At 45.9% G+C, this 21,258-nt stretch overlaps 3 protein-coding genes and 1 long non-coding RNA gene across 5 annotated transcripts in view; all 4 read left to right on the top strand.

Moving 5' to 3' along the window:
- LOC113431784 (kunitz/BPTI-like toxin) overlaps positions 1-21,258 on the top strand; it is a 146,469-nt gene that overhangs the window by 120,658 nt on the left and 4,553 nt on the right. The window lies entirely within an intron of this gene.
- Positions 1-21,258, top strand: part of LOC113427667 (tigerin-4) — a 72,500-nt gene that overhangs the window by 579 nt on the left and 50,663 nt on the right. Inside the window, exons 2-3 of one of the 2 annotated variants that reach the window (XM_087959110.1) lie at positions 530-691; positions 1,969-2,123. In XM_087959110.1, the coding sequence (XP_087815236.1) occupies positions 530-691; positions 1,969-1,973 (167 nt within the window). In that variant the 3' untranslated portion in view covers positions 1,974-2,123. Of the gene's footprint in view, positions 1-529; positions 692-1,968; positions 2,535-21,258 lie in introns of those variants that run through there. The other variant, XM_087959109.1, reaches the window with a different exon arrangement.
- Positions 5,795-6,628, top strand: LOC148131045 (uncharacterized). Its single transcript, XR_015748409.1, has 2 exons — positions 5,795-6,163; positions 6,198-6,628. It is a non-coding gene; the product is annotated as an uncharacterized LOC148131045 (long non-coding RNA).
- On the top strand, positions 14,622-18,110 carry LOC113427669 (kunitz/BPTI-like toxin). Its single transcript, XM_087959104.1, has 4 exons — positions 14,622-14,864; positions 15,509-15,670; positions 16,824-17,000; positions 17,956-18,110. The coding sequence occupies exons 1-4, from the start codon at positions 14,780-14,782 to the stop codon at positions 17,997-17,999; spliced, it is 468 nt and encodes a 155-aa protein (XP_087815230.1). The 5' UTR covers positions 14,622-14,779; the 3' UTR covers positions 18,000-18,110.

Below are 21,258 nucleotides of genomic sequence, written 5' to 3' on the forward strand. Positions count from 1 at the left end.
GTTCTCCCCCAGGAAAGAGAGACCAAAGGGCCTGGTCTAGAAGCTCTGGCTTGGTGGGGCTTCTTCTGGGGAGGTTCTTTTATCTCACTCTCTCTTTCTTCTGTTTTCTTGTCACAGTCAACCTCAAGCAGTCCCAAAATATTACATTCATTTATACTTTTCTGTAGTCCCCTCTTTTTAAAGACTTCCGGGGTTCTTGTTGTGTTGGTAATCTTTTATTCCATTTCTTTTCTTTTTCACATATTTATACGACCAGTAATTTTCCATAAGAACATAAAAGAGGAAATATTTTTAACCATTAGGTGGTTCTCTCTATCACTTTCTTTTCAAAGTTCTTTTGTTTTTCATTCTCTTTTCCATAGTACTAACATTAAGTTTTGTCCATTCCAGAAAAGTCCAGCACTTTCTGGGGAGGTTTTTGAGGTGGTGATTGGGTGTCAGCTGAACAGGAGATGGAAATGGGAGAGGGTCCCTAGAAAGAGATGGATTTTAGGGGAAGGCTGATCTATCTTTATTCAATTTTTCACAGAGTTCTGTGAACTGCCTGCTGACTCCGGACCATGTAGAGGCATCTTGCGTGCCTTCTACTACCACCCAGTTCATCGTACATGCCAAATGTTTATTTATGGTGGATGCTATGGGAATGCTAACAATTTTAAGACCATAGATGAATGCAAACGCACCTGTGCTGGTAAGTAGGGAAGGAGTTCCAGACTGGCCTTTTCATTGAAAAAGACTCGCTGTCTCTTAAAATTAGGCATAAGGTGGGTTCATGAAACATTGTGGTTCTCACAACAGGCTGTGATTGATTCGATAGAAGGGAATCTTTGCCACTCAGGTTGAACTCTCCAATTTCTGGCGTTCTCTTACACCAGTGGAATCCCACCCCTGAACGGCTGTGTGGTGTCTCCTAGGCCTAGACATGGTCTGGGCAACTGGAGGTCTGTCTGGGGTCTTTCAGGCTCTCCTTGTGTCCATCAAAGGGAGAATTGATGTAAAGAAAAGGTGTTGTGATGCCAAAGCAGAAATTGGTATGGTGGGGCCGTTCTTCCTGATAGGTACCCATCCCCACTCTGTGCAAGCCAGGAGACAGACCCTCCATGTCCCTCTCCCACTGGCTCTTGACCTCTCCTCCTTCTGAACCACCATTGGTAGAATGGTGACCCCGCCCCAGGTCAGCTGCTGTTGGGCACTCTGTTGGAGAAGAGGGTGCTCCTGCCAGCCTGGTCAGGTTGCCAGAGGGGCAATGAGGACTTCCAGAGGAGAGGCCATGACTGAACCCCATGCTCACTTTTGGGCCAGCGCAGGCCAAAACTGGTCCAAGCTCAGGGGACAGGAAGGTCCACAGCTTCACCAGGGGGTCTAGAATGACCATCTCACACTTCTGGCTGTAACAAATGCTCCCTGTGTGAATTGGGCAGTACAAGTGAACCTGTCCTTCTCTGTACTCCAAGCATTCCAAGCCTTGTGGTCTCTTAGAAAAAGAGGATGGGGGAAAGATGCTGGAGGTCATGTAGTCCAGCGGACCCCAACCCACAGTCCATGGACCAGCACTGGGCCGTGGAATGCCAGAAAGCTGCCCTAGCAAACAAGGGAAGCCCCATCTGTGGGATGCAGGCAGCATGCAAAACCACACCCCTTCTGGTTGGCAGGAAAACCTTTCCCCACGGAACCGGTCCCAGGTGACCAAACGGTTGGGCCCCCCTGATCTAGTCCACCCTCCTTCCAGCGCAGAAATCCTCAGAGCTTTCTGGAGAGATTCTGTCCCACCTTTGCTTCTAACCCCCAGTGATGGAGCCTCACAAGTCCAGGGGGGAGGCTGCTGCCCCATTGCTCCCTGGCTGTCTCCCAGTTAGGCCATTCCTCCTGAATTTCAGCTTTGGGTTTCCATGGTTCTAAGATTAGTTGGGTGACGCATTGGAGGCAGTTCTGGGCAGAAACCTCATATCCGGATGTTTGTTTTTACAGCATGACCAATGAGGAGACCCTCCTGGATTGGATCTACAGTTCCAACTTGACCCAAAGACTCTGCTTCTGCCCTGGACCCCCCTGGAGACCCTCCCCCAAGCCCCACCCTGGGCTCATTCCTTCTTCTCTGCAATAAAGCTTTGGTTCCAGCTGCCCTCTCGGTCTCCGGTGTCTCCTTCAGCCCCTTTGGGGGTTTCCCCTCCCCACCTTGACCTGTCTCTTCCCCCACCCTTTATGTCAGAGGAAGAGGGGCTGAGAGGCAGCACATTGATCCCCCATGTGGCTTTCCAGAGAGAAAGTGTGAGGGAAGCCTCTCTCGGAGGCTGAAATCCCTGAAACTCAAGGTAAGTCTGGGATGGACGCACAGACTCTGCTGTGGCTCCACACGGATGGTCTGGCTGGAGGCCATGAGGAGATCAGAGAAAGTTTTCTGCCTTTATTTAAATAAGTAGAACAGAAAGAGAAGAAGTGGAAAAAAAAACCCAGGAAAATAAAACAGGAGATCAGGAAAAACAAGGGCTTCCCATGCTTGTCCACACAAAATCTTTTTTGCCTGCCACCTGTTCGTAAGGTATTTGTAACTTCTTCTCCTCTAAATGGATGGAGGGAGGGAGGCGACTGAAAGCAGGATCAAGGGTTTTGCGAAGGCAGGCGTAATGGTGAGGCCATCTGTTGGGCTGGGACCTCTCCTAATAGATCTGTGTAGAAAGTCAGCACCCACCCCTCTCCTAGAAGAGTGAAATATTCTAGGAAATATTAAAAAGGCCGAATAGTATATTTCCCTGGATGAGAAGAGGGGAAACATGCTTTAAAGACAAAGCAGCTTCCTGCGGCTCCCTGCCTGCCCTTCAGCTCCAGGGTGATGGGATTAAGACCTGGCCCTCAGGAAATGGTAGAATTGCCCATCTCACCACCTGGCACCTGGGAAGATTGCATCAGCCAGCACTCAGGTGAAGCCCTGTGGTCCGGACAAAGCCTACAACGTTAGCTAAGACCCCCACCCCTGGGAGTCTGACAGCCAATGGGATACATTCCTTGCACAGGGACAGGAAACACTAATTTGGGGCCCAACAGAGGGTATGAAATGAAGGGATTCTCTACAGAGGGAACAAGCATCAAGGGAGAGGGCAATATCCAACATAGGTCTTTAATCCAAGCAGCTTCTTCCCACTATTCTAAGAAAGCTTCCTCCCTCCATCCCAAACCGCCTAGATTGCAAGCAGGTTCCAGTGTCTTGCATCAATTCTCTCCTGCTGGGTCTCACCATCCTTCCAGAGCATCCTCCTGTCACAGTGTCGCATCTAAAGCCTCCAAAGCAGCAAGTTACACCGACTGAGCTGTAGTTTTCTGAGATAGAAGCGGCGGTAGCAGAAGCAGATTTACGTATCATGATGGAGGTAACAGGGCAGAAGGCAGAAATGGCCAAACAGGCAGAAATAGCCAAAAGTCAGGCCCAAGTGGAGTTGCTCGAACGACAAAGAGAGACAGCAGCAAAAACAGTGCGGGTTGTAGCATGGCGGAAGGTGGCTGACAACGCCTCCTTCAACTTCGACCTCGAAGAGTTGGGAGAAGAGAGCCCAGATATGCGGGTCAAGGCCTATGTGGATGAGCAGCAATCGCTACAAAACGAGCAGGTGGAACCACCTCAGTTACTTAGAAGTCTCCCACAACCTGGGACGCACAAGAGTGAATCTCAACCACAGATTCTAAACGTCAGTCACACAACTGACATTGTAAGACCTAACGTACGAGATTCACTTCCCACCAACAGCAAACCTCCCCCAACCTACCAAGAGTCAATTCAGTGACCAATCAGGTTTACAGATGTGGCCACATGACATGAACTTCATTTCCCAGGATGCCTTAACTACATTTACCATGATGTCCCCCTTAAGGGGACAGCTCCCAATTCCTAACTAACTATACCTAGCTGGACAGCACACTCCCCGCCTGGAATTATAAATTCCACTAAGTAAAGAGCGAGTAACTGTATAACTAAGAGAAACAGTAAAGAGTAATACTAATTGGATAGCAGTTAACTATATAACTAAGAGAAACAGTAAACAATAATAAAGCATCAAACAAGGCAAAGCATGCAAAGCTTGAGGTTCAATCTTCAAGTTCAGCCTTTCTCTTCAGCAACACTAGGTCGGTGACTTGTCTGGTGTAGAGCTTCCTGGTGAAAGTCTGCTGGTCGCTTCTGGTGGCCGTTTAGGGTGGACAGGTCCTCTTGCTTCCAACGGTTCTAAGGGGTCTTGACAAGCAGTTGAAATGGATGTTGCGAAGACATCTGCCCAGTTAAAGCATCTTAGTGAAAGTCTACTGGTCGCCAGTGGCTGTTTAGGGTGGACTTCTTGTTTTTGATGGTGCCAAAGGGCGTCGGAAGGCTGTTGGAATGAATGGTGCGAAGGCATCTGCCTGGGCTGGGGCCTGCATCCGATCGACACAGACTATTCCTGAGATTCCCCAACCCAGCTCAGTCTTGAAGGCAAAGGGGGTGCCTCTCGGGCCCCCGACTACTTCATTGTGAGCTAAAGTGTCAATTGAATCCATTCCTAACAAGAGCAAAATCTTGGCTTCAGGAACTAAGGTGGGAATGTGATGGGCCACATGCTGCAGGTGAGGTATGCTGCTTGCTACCTCTTGCATTGCAATCTTGCTGCGGTCGTCTGGTATCCCAGCCCATTCTAACACAGGCGGCAGTGGGAATCGGGAACTCCCTTCTAATGACTCTATGCAGAATCCAGTAGCTCTCCTCCCCGCCGTGCTTCGTAGTGCAGTGCACATTGATATCGTGAAGTGCACGTTTTCCTTCTGAACATCAAAGTGGTCGAAGAATGCAGACCTGGCCAGCGAATGATTGCTCTGAGGATCCAGTATTGCATACATCTTCACTGCTTCTTCTGGGCGTCCATTGGGGTAGACGTTGGCTAAGCATATCTGATGACACGAGTGAGGGGCTGGTGTGTTATCACACACCGCCGTGCAATTGACACTCACCACTGGCTCCTGGTATGCTTCTGTAGCACGTTGAGGCTCCTTGGCCAAGGGAGGGTTATGTGTTGTCTGCTGTGTTGTCTCGGAGTCTGGATGCAAAGCGGCTGGGTGCTTGTTGCTGTTGCATAGATGACATTGCACTTTGGCTGTGCAGTCTTTGGGCACGTGCTTAGAAGATTCACAACATTTGTAGCAGAATCTGAACTCCCATTACAAATCCTTTCTTTGGTGCACAGGTTTCCATGCAAACACTTGGCACCTGTTCAGCGAGTGTCGAATGTTGTGCAAAGGACAAAGCTTGACTCTCTCTGTAATTGGAGATCTAGATTGGATTGTGTCTGATGAGTGCTCTCCTGGACTCTTTATGGAGGAGGTTGTGACCTCTGTGTCATGTGTTGTCATGTGGTTGTGATCTCTAGCAATTTGCAGTATACCCCTGAGAGGTGTAGAGTTTCGGTTGTGTTCTTCGTTAGTTGGGAGGAATCTGTGTCTGAGACGGAGGTTTCTAAAGCTGTTGCAGGACTTTGCCTCGTGCTAGCCTCCCTACTACTATGGGATGAAATATGGGATAGAAAGATTACTATCATTTTACACTACGATTTCAACTATGCAAAGAATTGGACATTAGATGCATCTCGACATAACTGTGAGTTACCTTGAGGATACCTAATATAATCCAATAAAAGAAACTTTGTATGGTAGAATTTGTAGAGTTATCTACTTGTCTTTATATTCAGCAAGTGAATCAAAGGACAGAATAGTAAAATGATAGTAATCTTTCTATCCCATATTTCATCCCAGAGTAGTAGAAGCAGGGGGTAGAGATGCTACCATGAGCCTGTGTTCAGGCAAGAGTGAAGAACCCTCCCCCGACCTACCAAGGGTCAATTCAGTGACCAATCAGGGTTACAGATGTGGCCACATGACATGAACTACATTTCCCAGGATACCTTAACTACATTTACCATGATGCATTCCCTTAAGGGGACAGCTCCCAATTACTAACTAGCTATACCTGGCTGGACAGCACAGCATCCCTTCCCTTTTTCGCCCAGGAGCTCCGAGGAATGTGGTCCTGTCCACCATTATACCTTCTTTCCAAGCAACTTCCATGAATCCAGTGTCTTTTTCCCCACTTGGAACTGAACCCAGAAGGATAATTCTTCCAACATCTGGAAGGGACCTTGGAGGTCTTCTAGTCCAACCCCCTGCTCAAGCAGGAGGCCCTAGAGTAGACCATTCATGGCAAATGGCTAAACAGTCTCTTCTTAAAAGCTTCCAGTAATGAAGCAACAATACTTCTGGAGGCAATCTGTTCCGCTGGTTAATTGACCTCAAAGTTAGGAAGATTCTCCTTAATATCAGGTTGTTTACAGGGTGATTTGGAGAATAAGTTGACCCCGTCCTCTTTATGGCAGCCTCTCAAATACTGGAAGGCTGCTATCATGTCTCCCCTAGGGCCTCTTTTCTTTGGACTAGCCAAATCCAAATCCTGCAACTGTTCTTCATAGGTTTTAGCCTCTAGGCCTTTGATGAACTTAGTTGTTCTTCTTTGCACTTTTTCCAAAGTCTCAACGTAGTTTTTGTAATGTGGTAAACAAACTGTATGCAGGATTCCAGGTGTGGCCTTGCTAAGGCTTTATAAAGCGGTACTGATACTTCATGTGATTTTGTTACTATGCCTCTGTTTATAAAACCTAGGAATGTATTAGTTTCTTTGGTTGCTGCCAGACACGTCTGGCTCATGTTTAAGTGATTGTCTACTAGGACTCTGAGCAGTGGTGGGATTCCAAAAATTTTACTACCGGGTCTGTGGGCGTGGCTTGGTGGGTGTGGTGTGGCGTGGCTTGGAGGGTGTGGCAGGGGAAGGTTAGTGTAAAAGCCCATTCTCTCCCCACACCGTAACCTGCTTTCCAGTTCCGTTCTCCTGGGCAGGGCAACCAAAGAAGACCCAGCCAATCAGCTGGGACTTGGGAGGCGGAGAATAGATGGGGGCGGGGCCAGTCAGAGGCGGGATTTGCCAGTTCTCCGAATTACTCAAACTTTCCGCTACTGTTTCTGTCGAACCTGTCAGAACTGGCTGAATACCACCTCTGACTCCGAGGTCCCTCTCACAGTTACTATTTTTGACCCAGGTTTCTCCTGGTCTGTATTTGTACTTTTTTCCTGGCTAGGTGTAAAATCTTGCTTTTCTCCACATTAAATTTCATGTTGTTGGATAGGCCCCATTATACAAGTCCATCATTGGATACTAAGTTTGTCTTCTGGGGTGTTGACTATTCCTGCCAGCTTAGTGTCATCTGCAACTTTGATGAGTTCCCCTTCTATTCCCTCCACTAAGCCATTTAGGAAGATATTGAAGAGTTCTGGGCCTAAAACGGAACCTGAGGTACCCCACTGCTTACTTCCCTCCATGTAGATGTAGTACCAATAAGAACTACTCATTGAGTACAGTTTGTCAGCCAGTTGCAAAAACATCTGTTGGTGATGCTGTCTATCCCACATTTTACTAGCTTATCAAAAAATAGGTTGAGGTCTACTTTGTCGAATGCTTTGTTGAAGTCTAAGTATACTATGTCCGCAGTATTTCGCTGGTCTACTAATTTAGTCACTTTGTCAAAGAATGAAATAAGATTGGTTTGGCATGATATGTTTTTAACAAACCCTTGCTAGCTTCTAGTTGCAACTTTATTTGATTCCAGATGTTCACAGATTTGTTTTGTTTCCCCCCAGTATCTTCCCAGGCATTGATGTTATGCATATTAGGGTAGCTCAAGTCTCCCACCTGGATGGAGAAGCCTTCTTTCTCAGCCCAGCCTCCCTCACTGGGCTGTTGTGAAGAAAAGAGGAAAGTGCAACTCCTGGAGGTGGTGATATAAGTCTAGGCATTCCTGGTGATATACATCTAACCAGGGAAAACACTTTTATTTCTCCCGTTTTATGCCCCAGATGTGCTTGCTAAAATGCTGCCTTCATTCTGCTGGCAGGTGGCACCACCTGGCCAGGTGTTTGTGCTCAGAGCCTCAGGAAATCTCCCCCCCTCTCACGCACACCATGGTCTGTCCCAGCACGCCCTTCCCTGCCTGTCTAAGGCAAAGGGTCCCTCCTGATATGAGGCCATCCTTGCTCTGCTCCAAGCGTTCCTCTTGCGCCAATCCTCGTGCAACATGCCGAACAGACCAGCTCATTCAAGGCTCTGGTCCTCCTTAAGGGGCTCCTGCAGCTGTGTTTGCAGCTGTGGCGAAGAGCCCTTCCAGCCAGCGAGAGTTGGAGGCTTCTCACCTCCTCCTAGAAAAACAGAGTAACTGAGTTGGAAGGGATCTTGGAGGTCATCCAGTCCAACCCCCTGCCAGGCAGGAGACCCTATTCCATTCCAGACAAATGGTTGTCCAATCTCTTCTCAAAAACCACCAGCGATGGAGAATCTGGTTTCTCCTCCTGAGAAAACCCCCCGTAAAGGAAAAAAAACAGCTCTTGCCCCTCGCCCAGCATCTGGGGCAGAATGTCTGCTGGGGTTCCCCCTCCACGAGGGTGAAGGAGACCCCAAAGGTCAAGTTTTTTTCAGGAGGCAACTGGACTTTCTTGTTTGCTTGTTTTTTTTGAAGACGTTTTGCTTCTCATCCCAGAAGCTTCTTCAGCTCTGACAGGATCGTGAAGATTAGTCAGAGGTGAAGAAGCTTCTTGGATGAGAAGTGAAACGTCTTCAAAACAACAACAACAAGGAAGTCCAGTTGCCTCCTGAAAAAAAACAAAAAACCAAGGACTTGGATGACTGAGAATCTCTACAGACTTTTAGGGATAAAAAGAGTTCCCCTCCCCCGAACTCCCCTGGTGCCTTGGCCAAATTTATTTATTTACTAACTCAATACCCTATGTGGTCAGGTTTAGTTTTTGGGGAGGAAAATAAGGGGAAAAAACTTCTGCCTCTGCCTACCAGCATCCATTGGTATCCATCTGTCTAGCGTCCTGTCAGTGTGTGGGAGAGTTGAGGGCTGTTTGGAAACTGAAAGAGTATTTGCTGTGTGAGCAAGAAGGAGACAGCAAGGAGCCTGGGTGTGGCTTAGCTCAACTGTTCTGTACTAAAGCTGCTTGGCGCTGTTAAACTGAAACTGAAACTTCTCTGTTTCAGTTGGAAGAGATTTCTTTCCAGGTGGGGAGGGGGAGTAGAACTCCTTAGCATCAGAGCGTGTTAATAATAATAATAATAATAATAATAATAATAATAATAATAATAATAATAATATAAGAAATACTCTAAATGCTCTGATGATCATTTTAAAGAATCCTTTCTTAGTGAGCGCCTAGAAGCCAAGAAGAACTTAAGGGCCAAATTTCAAGTTTGTAGGCTTTACGGTTCTGGAGATTTTGTGATGATGCTTGAGTGGTATTTCGCTTTTATATATATATAGATTTATCCTATGGCACCATCGCGTCACATTTTGGGGGGGGAAAGCACAGGAGACAAAAATGCAAAATATAAAATCCAAAATATTATAAACATATGTTAAGACGTTGACACTCTGGAAAAAGTGCAGCGAAGAGCATCCAAGGTGATGAGGGGCCTGGAGGCTAAAACATACGAGGAATGGTTGCAGGAACTGGGCCTGGCTTGTCTGGGGAAGGGAAGGACCAGGGGAGACATGAAGTCCCCCATCTGAACAGGTTATGCAGCTCTGTCTCTCTAGCACAACTCTGCTGATAGAGACAGTGTAGAGAAGAGCAACAAAGATGATCAAAGATCTGTAGATGAACTCATACAATGAATGGTTGAGGGAACTAGGAATGTCTAGTTTAATGAAAAGAAAGACTAAGGGCAACATGATAGCAAGAGTTCCAATATCTGAGGGTCTGCCCCAAAGAAGAGTGGGGCAACCTATATCTCCAAAGCACCAGAAGGCAGGACAAGAAGCAAAGGATGGAACTTAATCAAGAGTTACTACAGAAGCAACCTAGAACTAACGAGACATTTCCTGACAGTGAGAACAATTAATCAGTAGAAGAGCTTCTCTCCAGAAATTGTGAGTGCTCCGTCACTGGAGGGTTTTAAGAAGAGACAGGACAACCACTTCTCTGTCCGCCGTGAGCAAGGGGTTGGACTAGAAGATCTTTGAGACCGTCCACGGATTAATTGTTCACACTGTCAGGAAATTTCTCCTTAGTTGTTGAATCTCTCTTTAATGATCTTCCACCCATTTCTTCTTGTAATGAGGTAATTGTGGATTTTATTTTCTTCTTCCAGAGGATAAACTGTCCCATGCAATCAATTTGCATTTCCTCCCCCTCTTCGCCCAGAAATTCAGAGCCACACCAAAGAGCAGAGGACCAGGAAAAACCCTTGTGGCCCCACCCTTGGTATCTCCTTGGTGGATCCTTGGTGCTCTGAGAACCTGGTTTGCATATTGATCACCTTTCACTGCGGTTCCTGGTGATGTCCTCAGGGCAGTAAGATTGGTCCATGAATAGGAAGGGTTGGCACACAGCAGCTTCTCCTGCCTGCTAGTGATATTGATTGTTCCTCCTTCCTTTATCTGTCCTTGTTCCTCCTCAACCAACAGTGGTTAATAGATGGGCGGGGGTGAGGGAGGAGCTCCCTGGGGTAATTAGGGTTCTCTGCTAGCAGTTTTTATTTATTTATTTATTTATTTGATTTGTCAATCACTTACAAGATAATAGGTATAAGTATATACATAATTATGAATACATGAAATGGGTACATTTAAGAAAAATAAACAATAGGACAGGGATGGTAGGCACGTTGGTGTGCTTATGCACACCCCCTACAGACCTCTTAGGAATGGGGTGAGCTCAATAGTAGACCGTCTAAGGTTAAAGTTGCTGAAGTCGTATTTCCTGCAGTCAAGTTTGGTGCGGTTAACCTTGAGTTTGTATCTATTGTTTGCTCTTGTGTTGTTATGGTTGAAGCTGAAGTATTCATTGACAGGTAGGACATTGCAATGTATGATTTTATATACTATACTTAGATCGGATCGAAGGAGGCGTAGTTCTAGGTTTTCTAGGTCTAGAATTTAGAGTCTGGTGGCATAAGGTATTCTGCAACGAGTAGAGGAGTGGAGAACTCTTCTTGTGAAATATTTCTGGACTTTCTCAACTGTGTTAATATCAGATACATAATGTGGGTTCCAGACTGATGAGATGTATTTGAGTATTGATCTCGCAAATGTTTTCTATGCTCTAGTTATTAGTGTAATATTACCAGAGAAAAAGCTACGTAAGATTAGGTTAACAACTCTTAAAGCCTTTTTGGCTATGTAGTTATAGTGGCCTCTAGCACTTAGATCATTAGGCTCTAGCACCAAGGTCCTTGACAGAGTTTGGATCATCAACAAGGTTTTGACTATTCAGCTTGTATTTTATTTTCTGATTTTTTTTGCCAATATGTAAGACAGAGCATTTATTTGTTGAGATTTGAAGTTGCCATTTGTTTGACCATTCTGATACATAGTCAAGATCTTTTTGAAGGGTAGCAGTATTGTCTGTGGTATTGAACAGCTTTACATCATCAGCGAAAAGAACGCAGTTGCTCTTAATATGATCACAGAGGTCATTTATGTAGAGTATGAAGAGAGTTGGTCCAAGAACACTGCCTTGGGGGACACCACTATTGACAGGTACAGAATTTGATAGGACACTCCCAATTTTGACCATTTGTTGTCTGTTTGACAGGACTGCTTCTATCCAGTTATGCAGTTGTCCAGAGATACATAAGATTTTAGTTTTAGGAGTAGTTTGTCGTGTATCACTGAATCAAAGGCTTTACAGAAGTGTATGTAGATTGCGTCTATTGCTTTGCCCTGGTCGAGTTGTGTAGTCCATATGTTTTTGCAGTGTAAGAGTTGCAGATTACAGGATAGTTTTTTCCTGAAACCAAATTGTTTATTGGAGAGTAGGTTGTTTGTCTCTTAGTGGAGGATGATGGATTGGTTAATAATTGATTCCATGACTTTACAGGTGACCCCAACTAGGCTGGGGTCTCCCTTTTTGAAGCTGGGGATGACCGTGGCTTGTGACCATAGGTTAGGCAAGGAACTGGTCCTGAAAGATTTTTCAAAGATTATGCTTAGAGGTTCTGCTATGGCAGTGGATAGCTTTTTAAAGAAGTAGGCACATATTCCATCTGGTCCAATAGATAGAGTTGGTTTTAGATTGCATAGTGCTTTTTCAACATTGTCTTCTGTAAAATCGATATGTATTAGATCATTGTAGTTGTCTGTGGTTCGACTAGGAAATACTGGGCATGATCCATTGCTGTTTACAAATACTGAGCCGAAGAATGTGTTAAAGATGTTGGATTTAATGGTGTCGTCGTTGCAGTCTTTACCATCAGGTCCTATCAAGGGAGGGATGGACCTTGAGTCTTTTAGTTTGTTGTTTACAAAATTGTAAAAAGCGCAGGTGGAATTGGTGCGTAGAAGGTTTTCCTCTTGTTTAATGTGATAATTGGTGCATTCAGTCTTTATCTGGTGGCATTTTTGTATCGGCTTTTGAAATTGGCCCACGTGACCAGATTTGTTTTTCCACCAGAGTGATCTCTTTTTGGATTGAAGTTTCCTTATTGTTATGGGTAATCTGGTTTTTTTTTTTGTTTTGGGAGTTGTTGTTGGTACATATAGTTTGATGACTCTTTTGACTTCAAGTAAAAATATGTTGTAATGGTCTTCAACAGTATTGCATCCAGTGAATAGAGATTGCCAATCAAGGGATGAGAGATCGTTGTCTATAAGATCATAGTTGCCTTTTTCGAAGTTATAATTGGGGATTACGTCATTGTGATGATTTTTGTGTGGGCGTATGTTGAGGCAAAAGTCAATCATATTGTGGTCACTGCTGGAAAAGGGTTCTTTAGTTTGTATTCCATAAATTAAATTCAAATTATTGCAGAAGATGAGATCGAGGCAGTTGTTTAGTCTAGTGTTGTTGGTTACTAGTTGTTCCAGTCCCAGATTTGTATCAGCATTGTAGAAGGTTGCGTGTATGGGTTCAGTATTACATTCGTTTAGGGTCCAGTCAATATGAGGTAGATTGAAGTCACCAAGAAAGATAAAAGCGTGTGGGCAGGATGCTGCCCATGTTAGTAGTGAATTTAGCTTGTTTGCATGTTCGATGTCATAATCAGGGGCTCTGTAACATAGTAAGAATCGAAATGTGATATTTAAGGACAGTTCACCGATGATGGTCTCAGGAAGAGCAAGCTCCTGGGTAAGAACCAATGGAAACTCACAAGTTTCACAAGACAGAGAGAACTTCAACTGCAGTGAGAGATGGATTTGGATTAGGCAAGGTCTGAGAATGTAGGAGAATTCCCATTTGTTGCATAGCAATAAGCAATAAGGCTCATCGATACCAAACATTAAAAACAGCACCCAAATAGCAATTGCTTTGATTTTGCAAGATTGCAACTGGTGTGGCAGGGCTGCTTAGTTGCAGTTCAGATGTTGGGATGGAGGCCGGGTTGACCCTGTTGGGTTTCAGAGATGCAACAATTCCGTCTTACCGAAATGATCTGCAGGATCACTTCTTCTTTTTTAAAAATATTTTTATTAAACATATTTCATCATTTTATATCACTTTTGCAGTCTTTGCAGTGCTCCAGCATCAATAATACTCATATATACGTATCAATTACATTCCTTTTTTCTTCTTTAACTATCTGCATTGCCATTAAGTTTAATATACCTCTTAAATTACCTTTATATTTAATCTTTACTTCTATTTTCTCACCATTTATACCATGTGTCCCAGACTAAATAATATTTCATTTCCCCTCTTTCTTTTAATTCTAATGTTAGCTTGTCCATCTCCACACAATCTAACACCATTTTTATCACTATTCCCTCAGGGTCACTTCTAAAGGATCCTATTTCGTGGAAAAGACAGGAAACACCAAAGGTAAAAGTACAGATTAGGAGAAACCTGGCTCAAAAACAGGAACTGTGAGGGACCTTGGAGTCTAAGTGACAATCTCTTAGACATGAGCCAGCAGTTTTGGCAGCAGCCGAAAAGGCGAACACAATCCTGGGTTGTATAAATAGAGGCATAGAATCAAAATCAGGCGAAGTATCGGGGCCACTTTATAAAGCCTTAGTAAGGCCACACCTGGAATTCTGCATCCAATTTTGGTCACCACATTGCAAAAAAATGTTGAGACTTTGGAAAAAGTGCAGAGAAGAAAAACTAGGATGATCAAAGGCCTGGGATGGGGAGGGAAACAAATGAAGAATGGTTGCAGGATTTGGGTTTGGCTAACCTAGAGAAAAGAAGGACTAGAGGTGACATGATAGGAGTATTCCAGTATTTGAGGGGCTGCCACAAAGAGGAGGGGGTCAACTTATTTTCTAAAGCAATTTGGAATTAAGGAGAAACTTCCTGACAGAACAATTAACCAGTGGAACAGCTTCCCTCCAGAAGTTGTGGGTGGTCCATCACTGGAGGTTTATAAGAAGAGATTGGACAGCTATTCGTCTGAATGGTATTCGTCTGAAATGCTTGAGCAGGGGGCTGGACTAGAAGACCTCCAAGGTCCCTTCCAGATTCTATTCTATTCTATTCTATTCTATTCTATTCTATTCTATTCTGTTCTATAGGAACAACAGGGCCCTGCCTAGCCTCTCCCAAAGTGTCCATGAATCTACATTCCCAGATTCTCCACTCCTTGTTCCACCATCTTGTGAAAGAGGAAGGAATTCAGATTCTCACTGCATGAAGTCATCCTGCTTCCTGGATCTGGAGGTGTGAAATTCCCAGCGGGGAGAATAAATAGAGCCAGCAGCCTGAGTGTGGGGCAGACGGCTTCATCATGTCTTCTGGAGGTCTTCTTCTCCTGCTGGGACTCCTCACCCTCTGGGCAGAGCTGACCCCAATCTCCGGCCAGGACCGTCCAAGTGAGCTTTCAGAAAGATCTGGAGACCCTTGGAAGGGAGGGGTGAAGTGATCAGAAACCAAAGACCCCCGTCTAGAACCTCTGGCTTGGTGGGGCTTCTCCTGGGGGAGGTTCTTAAGATGGTGGTTGGGTGTCAGCTGAACAGGAGACAGAAATGGGAGGATGCCTCAGGAAAGAGAGATGCAGTTTTAGGGGAAGGCTGACCTATCTTGACTCAATGCAGCAGAAGAATCGGGATAATGAAAGGAGAATATTTGTAGCTAGGATTGAAATGAGGGGTCTTTGATGCTCTCTGAGCTTGGTTGCTTTCTTGCAGATGTTTCATGACCCAAACTAGGTAGCATCATCAGTGCTCATGAAGATGTTCCCTAGTTTGGATCATGAAACTTCAAAACTTCAAAAAAACTGCCAGGCGCAGAAAGTACCAAAGTCTCCACAGTATCAGGATTTTAAGCAATAGGAACTGTCATTCAGACATCCTGTGTCCAACTCCCAGAGCAGGAAACCAAATTAAAACATCTTAGATGGCTCTGGACTGTTTGCAGACTGAGCATGCTAAGAGGGCACCAGGTTGGGGAAGTGAGTTAAAGACTTTTGTGCTAGCCAATCCAATAACATCCCCCCTCCCCTTTCCATTTGTCATAGAGTTTTGTTACCTTCCTGCGGAAACTGGACCATGTAAAGCCAAAATGCCTCGCTTCTACTACAACCCGGCTTCAAAACAATGTGAAAAGTTTACTTACGGTGGATGCCAGGGGAATGGCAATAATTTTAAGACTCTGGATCAATGTCGCTACGCCTGTGTTGGTAAGTAGGGAAGGGAAGGAGCTGCAGATTGACCTCTTCGTTGAAAAAAACCTGCTGTCTCTTAACACTAAGCATAAGATGGGCTAATGAAACATCGTGCTTCTCACAACAGGGAATCTTTGTCAATCGGGTTGAACTGTTAAAACTCTGGTGCTCTCTGAGCTGGGTGGTTTTTAAACTAAGGAACATCATCAGTACTAGAAGTCAGGGGAGTTTGCAGGGAGAGGAGGAGGAGGTCTTTGTTGCTCTCTAAGCCTGGTTGTTTTCTTGCAGACATTTCATTACCGAAGTAGGGAACATTATCAATGCTAGAAGAGAGCGGAGTTTGCTCTCTGTTTAGATACTTCCACTTGCATAATAAGCCTTGGTGGGGGTGGGTTTTTCTTCATGATGTTTTCTCGATTTGGGTATTATTTTCTGTTGGGGTTTTTGTCCCTGTTTATGGGGATATTGGCATGATGGCTGCATCCTGCCCAGTCCATGAACCACCAAGGACCCAATTCTGAGGGTCCCGATTTAGCCTAAGAACTTCAGGCAACTTCCAAGAGGTCCAAGGACAGGTTGTCCAGCCTCTGCTTTGGGAAGGGTCCTGTCTTACCACCACCACCACCACCCCCGTATTTGGGGAGGGGACTGTGGGCAGTGGCGGATTAAGGGTCACTGGTGCCCTGACAAATCTTGGTGCCTCCCTCCTTTGTTTTATCAATTTGGGTTTTTCTCTCTCTCATCTTTTTGGTGCCCCCTTTGGGCCTGGTGCCCTAAGCATGTGCTTAGTCTGCTTAATGGTTAATACGCCCCTGGTTGTGGGAATGTGCAGAACCAGCCCAGAAAGTCTCTACCCCACCACTCCTTGGAATTCCTCCTTCCTCTTTGGTGGAAACTGGGGTTGTCCATGTCCACCCCTGATCCCAGCCAAGAGAAGGGGGGGCATTTATAGTCTCCCCCCTCCCCCAGGGTCCTGAGAGGTTGACTCCAGAAGGAAATGGGTCCACTCTGTGGGAACAGAGATGGGATCCGGCTCCAGCTAGGAATGCTTCATTCCTAAATGTATGGAGATGTTTTGGGTCCTGAAAGGCCCAGAGATGGGATCTTTCTTGATCTGGGATTCCAATTCTGGAGGATTCTCTCAGCCTTGGGATCTTCTCCTTTGCAGAAAAACCTGGAGAGTGTCCCCGGGCCCCTCAACAACAGCAACAACAACAACAACAACAACAACAAAAACTTCCTTGTCTTGAGAAGTGTCAACATGACTGGAACTGTCCTGGGCAGCAGAAGTGTTGCCGTTACGGTTGCCTGACTAAGTGCAAGGACATTGTCTATACGATGCATGGTAGGTCCCATACATTGTCACCTGTGCACTTTGCGTAGACCAAAGGAGAAGTTGTGGGGGGTCTCCTAGGCCTCAACGTGGTCTGGGCACCTGCAGGTTTCTCTGGGGTCTTCCAGGCTCTCCTCATGTCCATCAAAGGGAGAGCAGGTGCCCAAAAGGAAAGTGCCACGATGCTGAAGCAGAACCTGGTGTGGTGGGACCCTTCTTCCAGATCGATATCCGCACGTATCTGACTGACCCTCCCCCTCCCACTGTCTCTTGACCTCTTCTCCTCTTGAACCTCCATTGGTAGAATGCTCCACCGCACCCATTTAGCTGCTGCTTGGCACTGTATTGAAAAAAAAATGGCCCTCTTCATGGCCATCATCCTGGTCAGAAAGCCAGAAGGATCCAGGCAAAGAGGACTTCCAGGAGAAGCAGAAGCTCTGATAGAAGACCTTTGCCCACTTTGGTCCAGCTCATCCTCTTGGCAAGTTAGAAAGCTCCTGTGAGCATGTCCTTGTCTGTGTTCCAAGAGGTGGCCTTGAGGTCTCCTAGAAGGAGAGGATTGGGGGAAACACTGGAGGTCATCTAGTCCAGGGGTCTCCAACCTTGGCAACTTTAAGACTTGTGGACTTCAACTCCCATAACTTTGCTGGTTGAGGAACTCTGGGGGTTGAAGTCCACAAGTCTTAAAGTGGCCAAGGTTGGAGACCTCTGATCTAGTCCAACCTCCTTCCAATACAGAAATCCTCAGAGCACCCTGGAGAGATTCTGCCCCATCGTTGCATGAAACCCCCAGTGATAGAGTCCCAGAACTCCAATGGAGAGGCTGTCCCATTGCTTCCCTTCTTTCCCAATCAGAACATTCCTCCTGATTTCAGCTTTGGGTTTCCATGGTTCTAAGATGAGGCAGGGAGAAGCACGGGGTTCAGTTCTGGGCAGAAACCTCATATCTGAACGTTTCTTTTTACAGGAGCACCAACGAAGAGACCCTCCCAGATTGGAACAAATGTTTGAACTTGACCCAAAGAGTCTTCTTCAGTCCTGGACCACCCCGGAGACCCTCCCCCCAAACCCCACCCTGGGCTCATTCCTTTTTTTCTGCAATAAAGCTTTGGTTCCAGCTGCCCTCTTGGTGTCATGTGTCTCCTTCGGCCCCTTTGGGGGTTTCCCCTCCCCACCTTGATCCATGCCCCCCCCCCCCCAGAGGAAGAGGGGTTGAGAGGAAGTGCAACATTCCTCAATGTGGCTCTCCAGAAAGAGTGCACAGGGGAAGGAAGAGTGCCTTTATTCAACCAAGTAGAACAGAAAAGAAGAAAAACAGGAAAAGAACACAGCAGGAAAAACATTAGATACACGAGGGTTTCTTATGGATGTAGATACATGTTTACTTTACACATAATAGTTGTCCCTGCAAAGTCTCCTTTGCCTGCCACCTGTTTGTAAGTCATCAGTAACGTCAATTCCTGGGAGAACCCAGAGCCTCTGCAGCAGAATTGCTCCTGCCCATCTTCCCTTGGGCCCCTTCTGATGTCCCCCAATGCTCTTCAAAGGCCTTAGTTGTCTTCTCTCCAGAATGGCCACTCCAGGATCTTCAGCCTGTTCCCATAAGCCACGTCCAGGAGGCTCCGTGTCATCTGGCAGACACATCAACGGTCAGAGGGTTGGAAAGAGTTCCGGTCTCGGTTGGAGAAGAGACCATTGTCATCTACTGCTACTTTTCCCACCTCAGATACACCAACAGGAGCCAAATGTCCCACACCTATCTCCACCCTTCTGCCCTCCCCCTCCCCCTCTGGTGTTCCTAGAAAAAGATGTGCAAGGTTTATTTCATAGACAAAAGGGCAGAAAAGCATCGGGCCCAGATGGAGCAACTCCTTCTTGCTTGGAATCCTGGGCTGATCTACGGCCCCTCCCATCTTCACCTGCATCTTTCATAAATCCCTGGAGGGGCGCTAGGTCCCTTCTTGCTTCAAGCACTCTACTCTCACCCCAGTGCCCAAGAAACCCTCCGCCCAGGAGCCGAATGACTACAGACCGGTGGCTCTGACATCCATAGTTGTGAAAACCTTTGGGAGGTTAGTGTTGGCCCACCTGAAAAACATCACAGATCCGCTCTTAGACCCCTTGCAGTTTGTCTACCACACAAATAGATGGTGCGGTCAATATGGCACTGAACTACATCTGGCAACATCTGGAATCTCCAAGGACCTAGGCACAGGTCCTTTTTGTAGACTTCTGCTTGGCATTCAATACTATCACATTTAGCCAATAAAGTCTCTTCTCTTCTCTTCTCTTCTCTTCTCTTCTCTTCTCTTCTCTTCTCTTCTCTTCTCTTCTCTTCTCTTCTCTTCTCTTTTCTATTCTTTTCCCTTCCCTTCCCTTCCCTTCCTTTCTCTTCTCTTCTCTCCTCTTCTCTTCTCTTCTCTCCTGTGCTGTTCTGTCCTCTTGTTTCTTCTCCTCTTCTCTTGGGTGATTCACATGGGTGATTCAGAAATTGCGGGGTGGGGGAGAGAGGGAAGGAAGGAAGGAAGTATGGGAGGGAGGGGGGATGGTAGGGGGAGAGAGAGAGAGAGAAAGGAAGGAAGGAGAAAGAGAGATAGGAAGGAAGGAAGGAAGGAAGGAAGGAAGGAAGGAAGGAAGGAAGGAAGGAAGGAAGGAAGGAAGGAAGGAAGGAAGGAAGGAAGGAAGGAAGGAAGGAAGGAAGGATCAAGAGTTTTGTGAACACAGGTGCAATTGTGAGGCCAACTGTTGGTCCTTCTTAACCCAGCCTCCCCACGGGGCTGTTATGAAGAGAAGAGAAATTCCTCGAGATGGTGATATACATATATAAATTCTGATGATACAAATCTAACCAAGCAAATACGTTTATTTCTCCTATTTTATGTCCCCAATATAGATACTCAAGTATTCCCTCCCTTCTGCCAGCAGCTGCTTTTTCAGGAGGCAACTGGACTTTCTTATTTATTTTTTTGAAGACATTTTGCTTCTCATCCAAGAAGCTTCTTCAGCTTTGACTGGATGGTGGGGAAGGGAAGGATCCTTGCAGAAAACTGACCACTTGCGTCCTTTTGGGGGGACTTTGAAGCACTTGAAGGTTTATTTATGTCCTCAGGGTTATCTGAAGATTGAAAATGGGTGTGTGGAGCCTCCTTGGCTGCAAGATGTTTTCTGTCCTGTCTGTCTTCACTGTTGAAGACCTTCCCATCCCACCATCCTATCAGAGCTGAAAAAGCTTCTTGGATGAGAAGCAAAACGCCTTCAAAGACAAAAGAAGAAACTCCAGTGGCCTCCTCAGAAAGCCCCTTTGCGACAACCATGATCTGGATGACGGAGAATCTCCATAGACTTTTGTTCCTTATTCATTTATCTGTCCTTGTTCCTCCTTAACCAGGGTTGGTTAATAGATGGGCATTGAGGGAAGTGGTCTCTTAGCTGATTAGCATTGCCAGCTGGCAGTCAGAAGAACCCACGGAAACTCTAAATTTCACAGGACAGAGAGAATTTCAACGGCACTGAGAGACGGATTTGGATTAGGCAAGGTCTGAGAAAGCAGGAGAAGTCCAGGAAGTTATTGCATGTCAATAAGCCTCATCGATACTGAACATTAAAAACAGTAGTCAAATAACAATTGCTTGGGTTTTGCAAGATAGAATAGAGTAGAATAACAGAGTTGCAAGGGACCTTGGAGGTCTTCTAGTCCAACCCCCTGCTCAGGCTGCAACCCCCTGTAGCATTTTAGACAAATGGTTGCCCAATCTCTTCTTAAGAACCTCCAGTGTTGGAGCATTCACAACTTCCCGGAGGCAAACTGTTCCACTGATCAATTGTTCCAACTGTCAGGAAATTTCTCCTTAGTTCCAAGTTGCTTCTCTCCTTGATCAGTTTCCATCCTTTGCTTCTTGTCCTGCCTTCAGGGGCTTTGGAGAATAGCTTGACTCCCTCTTCTCTGGGGCAGCCCCTGAGATTTTGGAAGGCTGCTATCATGTCACCCCTAGTCCTTCTTTTTGTCAGACTAGACATAGTTCCTGCAGCCGTTCTTCATATGTTTTAGCCTCCAGACCCCTAATCATCTTTGTTGCTCTTCTCTGCACTCTGCACTCTGTGCAATTTGTGTAGTAGAGCTGCTCAGTTGCACTTCAGAGGTGGGGATGGATTCTGGGTTGACCCTGTGGTCAAGAGGGAACAATTTGATCTTAAAGAAACAATCTCCGGAGTCATCTCAAAGGTGTTTTTTGTAAGAGGCAAGTGGACTTTCTGGTTTTTCTTTGAAGAC

Source organism: Notechis scutatus, chromosome 3 (assembly GCF_049901735.1).
Source record: "Notechis scutatus isolate UNSWTSFEM ecotype Mainland chromosome 3, rNotScu1.2, whole genome shotgun sequence".
Taxonomy (NCBI): domain Eukaryota; kingdom Metazoa; phylum Chordata; class Lepidosauria; order Squamata; family Elapidae; genus Notechis; species Notechis scutatus.